This window comes from Rhinolophus ferrumequinum, chromosome 14, assembly GCF_004115265.2.
Source record: "Rhinolophus ferrumequinum isolate MPI-CBG mRhiFer1 chromosome 14, mRhiFer1_v1.p, whole genome shotgun sequence".
In the NCBI taxonomy this organism is placed as follows: Eukaryota; Metazoa; Chordata; class Mammalia; order Chiroptera; family Rhinolophidae; genus Rhinolophus; species Rhinolophus ferrumequinum.
The window spans coordinates 41,813,896-41,827,839 of record NC_046297.1 but is presented as its reverse complement, the minus strand read 5'-3'; the positions used below and the strand labels follow the sequence as shown (position 1 = coordinate 41,827,839).

The following is a 13,944-nucleotide window of genomic DNA, read 5'->3' as shown; positions in this document are numbered from 1 at the left end:
TAATAATAAAAAATTGGGCTTATATTATATATATGTTTTATTTCATTTTCTAGTAATTCATTCTATTGTATTTTACAAAAGTTATCTGAAATGGATTAGAGACAAAACATAACAGGTGTTTCATCACAGGTAGTTTGGAACATGTTGAGTTAGAGTCTTTCAGATGTTTGAGGCATCTAGAAATGAATATATGAATTTGAGGATTATATAGAAATTTCTGGCAATGTGGCTTACCAAATTCTAGGCAATAGTTAGGTCTGCTTAATTCTCTGAAATATATATTCTGTTTTATAGCTGAAAATTAAAAATAAAATGCCTATTTTAGCAAAACTAACAGTACTCCACTACTGTTATTCCTTTATAGTCACCCTTTCCATATATGGACTTTTGGTCATGAACCCAGTAGTGCAAAATTTGGCCACCTATTTTTTAGCACAATGCCTTCTACCACAAAGATCGTAAAAATATTTATTGAATTCAACTGATTTCTCCTAAGAATTAGTAGAAAGTAGGCAGTTCACTAAATAAAATCCAGAAAATAAAGAGAACTTTGAAAGGTGAAATTTGAAAGGTTGTTTGCTTTACAGCTGTCACCAAATGTTATCTACCTTATTCTGCTTTATTAGACTTTGCCTGTCAGAATTTTGAGAGTATATTACTAAGGTGCCACTATGAAGGTGGTAGATTTATGAGATCCTAAATTTGTTGTTATTGTTATTTTAATCAGTTCAGATTTTTCAGTAAGTTCCTTATATAAATCCTGTGATTGTTGTAACTCAATCCCAATTCTGCAATTACTTAAAAAGTTACCCTGAAAATCTACAGAGGGTGCCAAAAAAATGTATACACATTTTTAAGAAAGGAAAAAACTATTAAAATTACGCTGATGGTAAGTAAACACTTTGAGCACCTCTTGTAATCGCAGAAGTCAAAGTTGACTTGTATTAATCTTTTGTTATCTGTGTATATTGAATGGTACAATTTTGATGGTTTTTTTCCTTTCTTAAAATGTGTATACATTTTTTTGGCACCCTCTGTATTTTCCAAAGTAGGTGTTAATATACTATAGTATCTTCCTTATATTTCCACGCTATACTTCAACACATTTTAAAATATTGGCCAGTATAAAAAGAAAATAATCAGCCATATGGAAATAATAGCATTGTGTCATATTGTCAACTTTCATGTTAGATTTGGGAAATTGAAATATAATTATGAATAACAAAATAAACACATGTACTATATAACAGAGTATGCCATGATGTGCTTTTGACACAATGGAAACAATTACTAATAAAATAAGGTGTTTTATTTGGAAGAGAGAATTTGCTCTTGGCAGTGGCTTTCCAATTTTGCCAACTTTAAAAGTGACTACGTTGGGGGATGAAATAGTTATGGAAAAATGTATACAATCTTTATGCTTAGAACACATACATTGTCAAAGTCTCTTCATGCAAAAGTTAAGCAGGACCCAGGTTACTAAAACTGTATTTCTTTCTGAGGGGGAAGCATTAGAATATTTTCTTTATTTTGCTTATCACTTCCATTAGGCAATTTAAGAAATTTACATTCTGAATTTCATTTTAACCCTAAACACTGGTTCTGTCTTTATTGACTCTGCCTTTATCTTTATGAAATACATATTTTAATAAGTCTGTGGGAAATTTATCATGTGTAGTATTTTGTATTTGTTGATGTTTCATTTAAGTGTGCCATATTTTTCACGTGTTCTGTTTTTTTTAGCTAAGTACAGTAGCAAGCTCTTTTAAAAGTATGAAAGAAAATGCTTCATTCTATTTTCATATTTCTTCCTTCCAGAGATTGTAGCACTGTGTTCTGCTTACAGTGAGGATTCACTGCTGACCGACTGAAAAAGATTTAAAGATTTATATATAATCTATTGCTAGCAGAATTAGAGGATAATATTGACATGTTTTAAAACATATTAGTATTAGCATAATATTGTGTTTTTGTGTTTTTATATTTTTGCAGGAATATTCTTTGGCAACAGATAATTTCCTTGTGGACTACTTTAATGAATTCCTAAGCCTTCCAGTGAGTATATTATTATGTTCTGTTGACTATATTAGCAAAGCAAAATATTGTAATCACTGATTATCTTGTGAGACAAATTTATCAGGGATAATATTTTTTAAAATATTAAGGCATTTGGATAAAGTTTGTATCTTTTTATGGAGTTAGTCACTTGGATTTGAATCATATTTAGGAATTATTTTTATTGAAGAAAGCTGGAATTTTTCTAACCATCAAAAGCATTCTGTACAAAATCTGATACAGTTATATTTGGCACTATTTTAGGCTTTGGACAGAGGTGATTGATAGGAACAGAATATGAGAAAATTTAAGAAACTGAATTTCTTGTTTCTAGGCAATTATTGTCATCCTCTTGGATAGATATTAAAGTGGAATTTGTGTTTACGGCAACTGGAGTTTTTATATCGATAGCGAATAAGACATAGGTGGATGCCAAATAATAGATTTTCAGTCTTAGATGACAGTGATTGATAATGCATTGAAGGGTTTGGGGAAAATGAAATGGGGATGCATAAAGACTCTTATAGTGTACATAAATAAAGTTAATCAGGAATTTCAGATAAAAGAAAGTTAGATAAAAGGTTTTTTATTATTATTGTTATTAAAACATGACAACTTTTTCATTAAAATATTTACAAGGCAAAATTTGGAAAATAAAAAAGTCACAAGTAATTTTAAAGATAATGGACCATAAAATGTGAAATTTCTTAAAGCCTAACCCCTGAAAATGTCTTTTGAAGGGAAAGTACTAGCTTCACTTTCTTACCTAGTTTAGTTTTTCTATAGATATGTGTATCTATGCATGCATGTTTGGTTTGTGAAAATTTATTTTTCCAGAAAAATTTGTTCTTTTACTTCCATTTGGCACAGCTAGGTCTCTGAAACCATTATGAGGGTTAGGTTGGGACTCCAAACCACCCTATCCCTTTCCAGCAACAGGCCTGAGTGACATTACAGGATGCCTTGGGGGTTCTTGTTTGGTTTGATTCTTCAACTTTCATTGTCCAATTGTGTATTACAAAAAACCCAGCAGTGTCACAAAATGGTCCGAATCTTTTTTTCTTTTTTTAACATTTTATTGGGGAAGGGGAACAGGACTTTATTGGGGGAACAGTGTGTACTTCCAGGACTTTTTTCCAAGTCAAGTTGTTGTCCTTTCAATCTTAGTTGTGGAGGGTGCCGTTCAGCTTCAAATTGTTGTCCTTTCAGTCTTAGTTGTGGAGGGTGCAGCTCAGCTCCAGGTCCAGTTGCCGTTTTCTAGTTGCAGGGGGCACAGCCCACCATGCCTTGTGGGACTCGAGGAGTTGAACTGGCAACCTTGTGGTTGAGAGCCCACTGGGCCATGTGGGAATCGAACCGGCAGCCTTCGGAGTTAAGAGCATGGAGCTCTAACCGCCTGAGCCTTCGGGCCAGCCCAAAATGGTCCGAATTTTGCTCTTCTGATTATGTAGTCTTTCCTCTAGGCTCTGCATTCTCTACCCTGCCTCCAAAAAACTGTATATTTTTTGTGAAATTTTAAAAAGAAAAAATCCCTATATTGGGTCTGATTTCAGATTCTCAAGAGTTACATTTCATTGTCTCAAGATTTATGATTATCTTGACTTTTGCTTGCTTCAGAAAATAAATTCCCCTGCCTAACTTTCTTTTTTAAAATATCTATTTTAAATTATAGAAGTAATATAACAATGGTATAAAAAATTTACCTAAAATGTGAGAAAAATTGAGCCATAATCTTGCCATCTAGTTAGAATAGACGTTACCATTTTTGTATGTTTTCTTTCAGGCTTTAGGTGAAATGACAAGAAGGTGATTTCTGTTGAACTCTGTCTATGCAATCATGTTTTTCATCCCACCCCAGCAGACACCTGCATTTTGACCCCTTTATATGTCCCATTCACTTCACCTGTGCCACTTCTCCCCTCTTCTGTCTCTCTAGATCCTTCTGCTCTCTCCCTCCCTCCTTCTTTTCCTCCCTCCCTCCTTCCCTCGTTTTCTCTCTCTCTTTCCCTCCCTCCTTCTCTCTCTCTCTCTCTCTCTCTCTCTCTTTTTCTATCTACCCACTCGTCTGCATCTACATTTAGTGCCACACAGTCTACCTATAAACTGCTCATGCTTCATGCCACAAGATGGGACAAGAGGAAATGTCACAGGTTTCCAAAAAGAATTTGGGGGCAGGGAGTAGAAGGAATGATAGATTCTAAACCAAGTTCCTGGCAAGATTCTAGAACAAATTAGTAATGTTTGGTTTATGTGCACTTAGCTAAGAATTACAAGCCAGCATGGGTTTACTGAGAATAAGTATGCCAAACTAATTTCTTGTATAGTTATGGACTGGTATTTTAGAGAACCATAAATGTAATGTATTATTATTTCAACTAATAATAATAATAGTAAATTGAATCATGTTACTTCCTGTTCAAAACTCTGTTTAGTGTCTTCTCATTACACTAAGAATGAAATCCAAAATCCTATGTGATCTGGCTCTTGCCATTTGTTGATCTTTATTTCCTACTTCTCTTCCTCTTGTTAATTCTTTTCCATCTAACTGGCCTTCTTCATGTTTCTCAAACATGAGTATGCCCAGTGTACTCAAGGGCCTTTCAGCCTGGAATACTCTTTCCTGAGATGTCTGTATCACTTTCTCCCTGATTTAAATCCCTTCTGTTCACAGATCTTTCCCTCCCAACCTTATCTAAAGCAACATACCCAGCAAATGCTCTGCTTATGCTGCTTTTTTTGGTCTCTAAATCCTTTATTATTGTCTATGAAATTAGTTTTCAAATATTGAATGGGTTCACTATCCATAGGATTAGGATTGACTCTTAATAGCCAGACAGATTGAAGTCTAAATTCCTAAGTATGGAATTCAAGACCCCGTGTAATTTGGCACCTAACCTTTCTAGCTTTCTCTCTAGTTTCATGCTACTTGTGCCTGTCACTCTTTCCTGCCTCCACCATCCTACTGCTACCCACCTTGACCACACCTATTCTTCCTGTGCTCAAGTCTTCCAGTGCATCGGTTAGTTACAGGAATGAGAGAGAACTGTGTTTAAGCCCAGCTCTTCCTTTTATTACTCTTGTGATCTTAGATACATTCCTTAATTCCTTAATTCTTTGGTTTTTCTGTGTGAAAACAATATAACTACCTTACAAGATTGTTATGAAATGAATTGATGTATAATAAGTGCCTGGCCCAGAAGTAATGCTTCTCTTTCCTTTTCCTTCAATAACTAGACCATCTCATTTTCCATTCCTGAAACATGAGGAGCAATCACTCTTTAAGTAGATTCGTAGATCATTGTCAGCCTAGAGGATAATCTTCTGTGCCATACAAATCTGTCATTAGCTTTGACTTTTAAAAAATATTTTCATCAGAGACTTGAATGAAACACTGTACATGAACCAGTGTTTTTCCAACTTACGGTCGCTCAGCTAATAAGTGACAGGGTCCACCCTGGTCCACGTGGCTCAAAAGCTGTTCCTACTACACCGTAATGACTAGAACTGGCAGCAGAGGAATAAACTGATAGTTTGGGTAACAGAATCTGATCTCATTTTTATCATGGTCGTCTGAAATGGGCTAAAACAAACAAAGCTAATGTGGTGTTAGGGTGTATTAATAAAAGCATAGTTAAAATCAAGAAGAATATTAGTCTGAAGCATACATGTTACTCAATAAATGTTTTTTTGAATCAGATATGATTGTCAGATCACATTTGGAATGTTGTGTTCCATTGTTGGTGCCATATGTTAAGAGTTACTCTGCCAAACTAGATTTGGGGAGACTCAGCTAATGAATGCTCTTGAAACCATGTCAGATGAGGAACAGTTGAAAGAAGTGTGGGTATTGAGCCGGGCTGGGGAATGGGTAGAGGGGTTGGAGTGGAGCAGCTCTTTCCAAATATTTGAAGATCTGATTGTGGAAAAGAGGTTAAAATATTCTGTGAAGCTAGAAAGCAGAATCAGGGCCAGCATTTATGAGGAAATTGATTTTTACTCACTGGAAGAAAGATGTTTAAAGTTTGTTTTCTAACAATAGAATGGGTTAGCTTGTGAAGGAGTAAACTCCCTGTGATTGGAGATATTCAGGTATAGATTGAGAAACCATTTGGGGAATATTTTATAGGGCATATATGTATTGAGTAGGAGATTAGACTTTTTCAACTGAAGAAAATAAGATTAATTCCTTTTTCTCTATTTTATTTCAAGAGCTACACTGTAACTTTCCTGGGACCAAGAATAGGTCCCTTTTTTTTGTATCTCCCAAAGCTTCTTGAGCATGATTCTGTTTTTATTTCTTCATCTTCCATGTAAGATCTTTGAAATAAACAAATACACCTTCTAATATTCTTTTCTTATTCCTCCCTTCTCCCCGCCCCCCCGAAAAACCTCAACATTCTGAGTCTGAGAGTGTAGATATATAATAACATTCTCAATCTAAAAGGGCCCTTAGGTCATCTAGATTTCTGAGACTTCTGAGACTTCTTCCACATCTGTAGTGACATGCCCAAGGTCCCATAACTAGATTGTGGCAGAAATGGGCCTAGAAATCAGGCTTTCTGGCTCCTACACTATTTCTTTCCATTACACCATTACACCCTTGGGACACATTTTAAGATCCAGAAATTGATGGCTGGTAGCCTGCCTCCATGTTATTTTTTGATGAGGGGAATCCAGGACAGTTGCTGCTATTATAAATAATTATGGCACTTTCCAAATCCTAGCTTTCATAACTTCATTCTGTTTGTTCTGGTGCCAGGCTCACATTCAGATATTATTTTCATGTGGTGTCTGGGAGGTTTCTTGCTGTCAACTCTTTATGGACAAGTGTTTGCTTATTAAGTTTTCTTCTGTGCTATCGTGTGAAAACATTTTTTTTTCCTTTTGGTTTTGTTTTGTGTGTTTTATGCTCAGTGACTGTTGTGGGATTGAGTAGATGAGCCCACATACAGATTTAAGTTGGTCCTCTGTGGGTGGTTTTGAATGTTTGTGACATTTATGGTTTGCAGAAGCTGAAGGGGTGGCCTGTTCTATACCCTCTTTGCAAGGATAGGTATGTCATGTGTTTGCCAGACCATGCTTAGCTATGTGCCTTTGGAATATTACCATAACTTCTTTTTTTGGACTGATTCCCCACAGTTTTTTTAATCTGTAAACTATTATAATTTCTTACAACTTTTTGAAGGAATTATATGTTAGATGGATTGCTTGGTAAGGGGTGAGAGAGAAAAAAAAGAGAGGGTATAGATTTAGAGAATGGGTGGGGTGAAGGAAGATGAAGGGCTTGGGTCATCCCCTGCCAAAATTTGAATACTCAGAGATTGAATTTTAAAGGTGTTGATGGGGCTCTCGGTAGTATTGCTTAGTTCAGTAGTTATACCTATGAGTGGTAAGCCTTGTAACTCAAACATAAAGCACTCAAATGACTAATGTAACTCATTTTATTAACTAAGGATATTTTCTGTGCATTTCATGTGGCACATTATTCCTTTCACCTCATTGGTGAATATATCCAGTAAATAGTTTATGGTTAAGCATCTAAAGTGACAATAAAATTTAGATTAAAAGAAGTTGTTATTGGTAACTGACTTGTTATGTTCAAGTATTCAGATGTTTTGCATTCACTGACTAGGATGAATGTTTAAAATATAGCTTTTGGAGCTCAATTAGTAGAGACAGATTTGGACCAGAGATGAACATGTATTAAATTATCCTAGTCATTAGTTTTTAATTTAAATACTGTTCAGCTAAATAATTTGGCACCCGGTAAGTTTCAGTGGTGCTGGGCTGGCAGTTTAAGCACATCACTAATTATTCACAGGGATTTTTTTTTCCTCCTCTTTTCAAAGAAATGTGGAACCAGCAATTTATTATGGTAAAAATATTTTCCTGCATTTACTTTCTCTGTGAAAATATTTTTCGCACACGGATGACTGGTACTACAAAGTTAGCTTTCACCACCTTCAGGTCAATTCGTTTTAGAACATTTAGAAAATGATACCCTTGAAATAATAAAATCAAGTAAGGGAAAGAGCAGTTCGTAATAGCTTGAGGAGGATTGGGTTTGAGGCTCAAACTGCAGATTTTTCCCTGTCAGAGGATTAAAAGCTGTGTGTTCTCTAAATCAGGCTACTCAGCTTTCTGGGGGGGAAGACTTCCTACATCATTTACTTCTATCTCTCCCACCTTACATGTCATTTATTGCCACATACTAAACTAATTTTGGGAGTTTTGTAGATAAGCTTAGAAATGGTACAAAGAAAGGACGTGTGATGTGTGAAAGAGATTCTTTTTAAGCAGACAACAGGACTTTGAGTAATAATTAAAGATCAAGGTCTCTCTCCTGTGTGTAAAATATAGATAACTATCCTCCCTCCTCCCAAGATATAAATACAAATGAGCCTCAGCATGAAGTAACCGACACAATGTAGGCTTTGAAGTTTGTCTTAACCTGGATTCTGTGTTTCCCCATCTGGAAACTCTTCACTGGCTCCTCATCATGCTAAGGAAATGATTCTAAAACTGGAGTGTGCATCAGAATTATCTGAGGGTTTGTTAAACACAATACTGGGCCCCACCTCCAAAGTTTCTGCTTCTAGGGAAGGGCCTGAGAATTCACATTTCTAACAGGTTCCCAGGTGATGCTGCTGCTGCTGGGCCAGGCACCACCCTCTTGAGAACCACTGATTCAAGAGAGTAAGTTGAGAGTTATAGCATATAATAGAACTCGTCCTCTGCCGCTCTCTCTAGGCTTATATTCTGTTATTCTGCCCTTGAATGTTAAGCTTCAGCAAGGTCAAACTGCTTGCAGTTCATCAGAGGTGACCTATTCTTTTGTGCTCCTGTGTCTTGATGCATTTGCTGTTTCTTTTGCTGAATTCCATTCTCTCCCATGTCTCTCAAATGAGAATCCCTGTTCATTCTTCAAGACCCAGATTTCTCTATACAACTTCCTTAATTTCCTGAAGATAGTTAATGAATTTTTTTAAAAAAAGATTTTTATTGGGGAAGGGGAACAGGACTTTATTGGGGAACAGTGTGTACTTCCAGGACTTTTTTCCAAGTCAAGTTGTTGTCCTTTCAGTCTTAGTTATGGAGGGTGCAGCTCAGCTCCAGGTACATTTGCCAGTTGCTAGTTGCAGGGGGCGCAGCCCACCATCCCTTGGGGAACTTGAGGAATCCAACCAACAACTTTGTGGTTGAGAGCCCCTCGGCCCATATGGGAATCCAACCAGCAGCCTTCGGAGTTAGGAGCACAAGCTCCAACAGCCTGAACCACCGGGCCGGCCCTAGATAATGAATTTTTTTTGTGTTATTACTCTACTCTGTACATACTTCTATTGTAGCTACTATGGTATGTGTATAAGTGGAGTTGCAACATACATACGTTATTACTCAATTACTCAGGCTCTACAGAGAATGAGACTGGTATAAAGAGTGAGGTTGATTTCGTCTGTTGTACCAACTTATAAACACACACATACCAATCCATGAACTCCTGAAGAGGGTGTGAGATAGAAGGTGAGGAGCTGCCATTCCCTCGGTGGGTCTCATCCTTCTTGTCTCTCACACTATAGTGTTCTTATGTAGAGGGTGATTCTAGTATTAAACATACATATTTCTGTATCACATGAGCATAAAGCATAGCCCACCACTTCATCTGGTCCCTAATTGAAGAATCAGTGACCCATTCCACTGCCAGAGGAAAAAGTGGCTGTGATCAACTTCTTGAGAGATAGGACAACATTGTACTTTATGGGTGTTTTCAAGGGTTTAAAGGGATAATTTTGACTAAATATGATCTCACCTATGTGCTGACTGTAGGGTCCATTCAGTGAATGTTTGTTGTCTCTATGTATTAGGTTGTGCAAAAGTAATTGCGGTTTAAAAGAATAAAAATAATTGCAAAAACTACAATTACTTTTGCACAAACCTAATATCTACATATCTTTCTTCTTCTGTTAGGTCAGCATACTCTGAGGCCAGATCCATTCATTTCAGTTGGAGTTTTGTGGAGGATGGTCTGGTTTGACTCACTAAATGTAGCAATATATCATCAATCACAATATCTCATTTAATAAGGGTTGAATAAATACTTATTGAATAAGTGAACGAACTAACAAAGGAACAGTGGAGTTGGGTGATCTTATTAGAGATCAGGAGATACAAGCTCTTTTTTCCTGGGGAGACAATCATGGATTGATGGAGTATCAAGCATGGAAGGTACCTTGGGATTATTTAATTAAAACCCCTCATATGATAAGGTTCAGAGAAGTAATTTACTCAACATTTCTTCCATTTACTCATTTTGCTTATCCTTTTCTAGATAGATTCTAGTTTACCCAAATCCCTTTTAAAGTACAATAACTAAACTACATGTAATATTCTAGTATTACTACTAGATTTCCCCTTTAACATTTGCATGTTACACTAATTTTAATTTATTTCAGTATTTTGTTGACTCTTTATTACAAGGAACATTAACGACCACATACTTATTTCTTCAAGGGCAGAAACAATGTTTAATTCGTCTTGTATCCTCTTTGCTTAGATAATAATTGGCACTTGGGCATTCAAAAGTTTTGTTGTTTTTGAAATTAGTGAACTAGGAGAAGCTTTGAATCAGTCATTTGCCACTTTTATAAACTAAGAATCATAGTGCTATTAAGGACCGTCAGAGATCTACTCTAACTCATGGCTTTTTAAATAGGAAACCACTTATTTACCTTTGGCAAAGACTCTATCCCATTTTAATTACATGCAGATAAATTCTTAAGTTCAAAATCTGTAAATATTTTAACATATCATATAGCTACATTTCTTTTTTTATAAATAGGAACATTTCATGTCATATTATCATAAACACAATTAATTATAGTTTTCCTTTTGTTATCTTTCTTTTTTTTGTAAAGTACTTCTTTTTGACCATTTCCTCTCCTCATTTTCATGTGTTTACATCCTTCAGGTTTTCTTCCCAAGAATAGATATTCCCTGCCTCTTTCCCAACTTAACTCAGATCAGAAGTCAAGTATTTTTGTGAGTGCATATGAGTAGCAGAACCTAAATCACGCGTGAAACCGTAGTTCCAAGGGAGTCTAGATAACAGAGTTTTTAGTTGTCCAGACTTTGCATTTAAGGAGGTTGGAATGGATCGTGAGTGAGCCAGGCTGCAGCATCCATTGAAAGCCCCACTGAAATTATGTTTTGACTCTACGTTTAAAGCAGTTTTGGAGTCATGAATCCAGAGTTCTGTAGTAAGCTCATTAGGGGACTTGCTGTAAAGCTATGAAGACATCATTTAACCGTTCTCAGCTGCAGCTGTCCTCTGTAAGTTGAAAATAGAAGTAATTGCTACCTGTCTGCCTTAAAACCTGCCTTGGCCCTTATGTGTGATGCGGACAGTAACTCATTCAGAGAGTTGATAATTACCACACTAAACCTGGTTGTGATAGCCGTAGCTCTGAGGTAACAGCCAACCTCCCAGGTGCGTGCTGATGGCTCTTCTTGTGGGGTATGGGCAATTTATCTCACCAGCTCATGAGCCAGCAAGCAAAACTCCAGACTGCTAGTAGGAGAATCTTCCTGAAATACAAATCAGACTATATCATTCCTTAAAATGGCATGTAAAGCTTTCCGTGATCTGGTCCCATCTACCTCACCTACGTCGTCTTTTCTCCCTGTTCCTTAAACGCTTCCACTTATAAATTGTTCTAGCTCTATTCCAACTGCATTGAACTACTTTAAACTACCCACACATATCATGCTGCTTCATGCCTCTCTCTTTACTGGTAAAACCAGAGCACAGGCTTTGAGATCAAAACACCTTGGGTTTGAATCCCAGCTCCACTAATTTCACAGGGTTGTTTCTTAGCATAGTGCCTGGCATAGAGAAGGTGGTTAGAACATGCTAGTTCTATCATATGTGAGGCAATATAGTAAAGAAAGGGAAATGTGCTTTCTCTGGGAACATACAGACTTGTTTCTATAGCCTTGATCTACGTAGCACTTTATAGCTCTGAGACAATGGCCAATCACATAACCATCCTGAGCATCCATTTTTTGTAAAGAGTTATTTCAGGAATGTGGAAGGATTCAAGACAGTGCATTTAAAGTGTCTGGCACATGCCTGGCACATGGTAGATAGATGTTCAGTAAACAGGAGTTCTGATCACTCCTGTTATTTCTACCAACTGTGTCTTAACTATTTACTACTAATTAATATTGGCTACTGAGGGTCTCAGTTTCACAGTCCCTCTAATTTTCTTTTTACTTGATTAACAGAAAATATTTTGTTTGTACATAGAACTAGTTGGCATTCTTTGCTTTGGATTATCACAGCTTTGTGTTCCTCTGGCTACCAGGTGTGAGAGTAGAGGGCAGAAAAAAGAAAGGAAAACAATAAATAAAGATCAAGCTTGTTCTCTTTTTCCATAGATATTCAGAACTAGAAGAAATCTTTTCCAGATGGTCTTTCACATTATTCTGCTCTATTTCCCCAACCCCAGTTAATATTTGATGTCCATTCTCCCCAATTTAGTTCAGTTCCTTTCTCCAACCAGATGAATCTGGTCTCTGATATCAGCAGACTCATTTATCTATTTAGTCTAGTGATAGTATAATTCAGAGATAATATTTGACTTTTCAGCAAGAGATGCCTGTTTGAATATCATATTTCAAAGACAGATACAGTGGGAAACCAACGAAACATATTTATTGAAGAAATATTATATATAATTCACTGCTAATTATTGTCACTTATCCATTGAGCTATACTTGTCATTTTGAGGGCAAGTCTTAGCCCTGAGGTCTTTTGAACTGTGGACTGACATTCATATTGAATTCAATTGTCTGTGCACTTTAAATTCCGTAAAAGGAGAGACAGTCAGACTTTAGAGATGTGATATTATCTGACATTAAAATAAATAAACACACATAAGGGTACTTATACATATATACTTATATTTCTAACTCCAACTTTACAACATCCTGCCATTCATTATATTTTACCTACATAATATATAAGGTGTGATCAAACAATATGATCAATGTATAAATTTAAAAAAATTTATTACAGTAAGAGACACATTCCATTAATCCCCCTCAAAATACCCCCTCCCCCACCCAGCTTCAATCACACTTATCCCATCATTCTTGCCACTTTCTGAAACAGTTCTGGAAGTTCTGTTTCGTGAGTATCTTTAGTTGAACTGTCATGGTTGCCTTGATGTCCTGAATCATTTTGACTTTGGGGAAGAGCCAGAAGTCACAAGGTGCCAGATCTGATGAATAAGGTGGATGGAGAGACACCGTAATGTTTTTATTTGACAGAAATTGCCAAATACCAAAAGTGATGTGTGACACGGAGCGTTGTCATGATGGAGGATGATTTACGGTACATTTAAAAACACACTTTTTCTCAATCATAGCTCATACACGACTGACCGCACCGAACAAGTTGAAACTTGTCACACACTGTTACTAAGGTTCGATGCGCCGCTTCCGATATTGAAGATCCCTGCCTTTCCTTTGGACGGCACTGGGTAGCAGCATTCTTGCTATTTTGTTATCACAATGGAAAGTCTCAGTGTCACACATCACTTCTGGTATATGGCAATTTCTGTCAAATAAAAACATTACAGTGTGTCCTCATCCACATTATTCACCAGATCTGGCACCTTGCGACTTCTGGTTCTTCCCCAAAGTTAAAATGATTCAGAACATTAAGGCAACCATGACAGTGCAACTAAAGACATGAAAGAGGACTTCTAGAACTGCTTCAGAAAGTGGCAATAACGATGGGATAAGTGTGTTCGAAGTGAGGGGGAGTATTTTGAGGGGGATTAATGGCAATGTGTCTTTTACTATAATAATTTTTTTAAATTTATATAG

The 13,944-nt window shown here is 36.5% G+C and overlaps 1 protein-coding gene across 1 annotated transcript in view; it reads left to right on the top strand.

The window, feature by feature from the left end:
• RGS22 (regulator of G protein signaling 22) overlaps positions 1-13,944 on the top strand; it is a 221,852-nt gene that overhangs the window by 43,683 nt on the left and 164,225 nt on the right. The window contains exon 5 of the mRNA XM_033125712.1: positions 1,993-2,055. Coding sequence (XP_032981603.1) covers positions 1,993-2,055 — 63 coding nt within the window. The remainder of the gene's footprint in view (positions 1-1,992; positions 2,056-13,944) is intronic.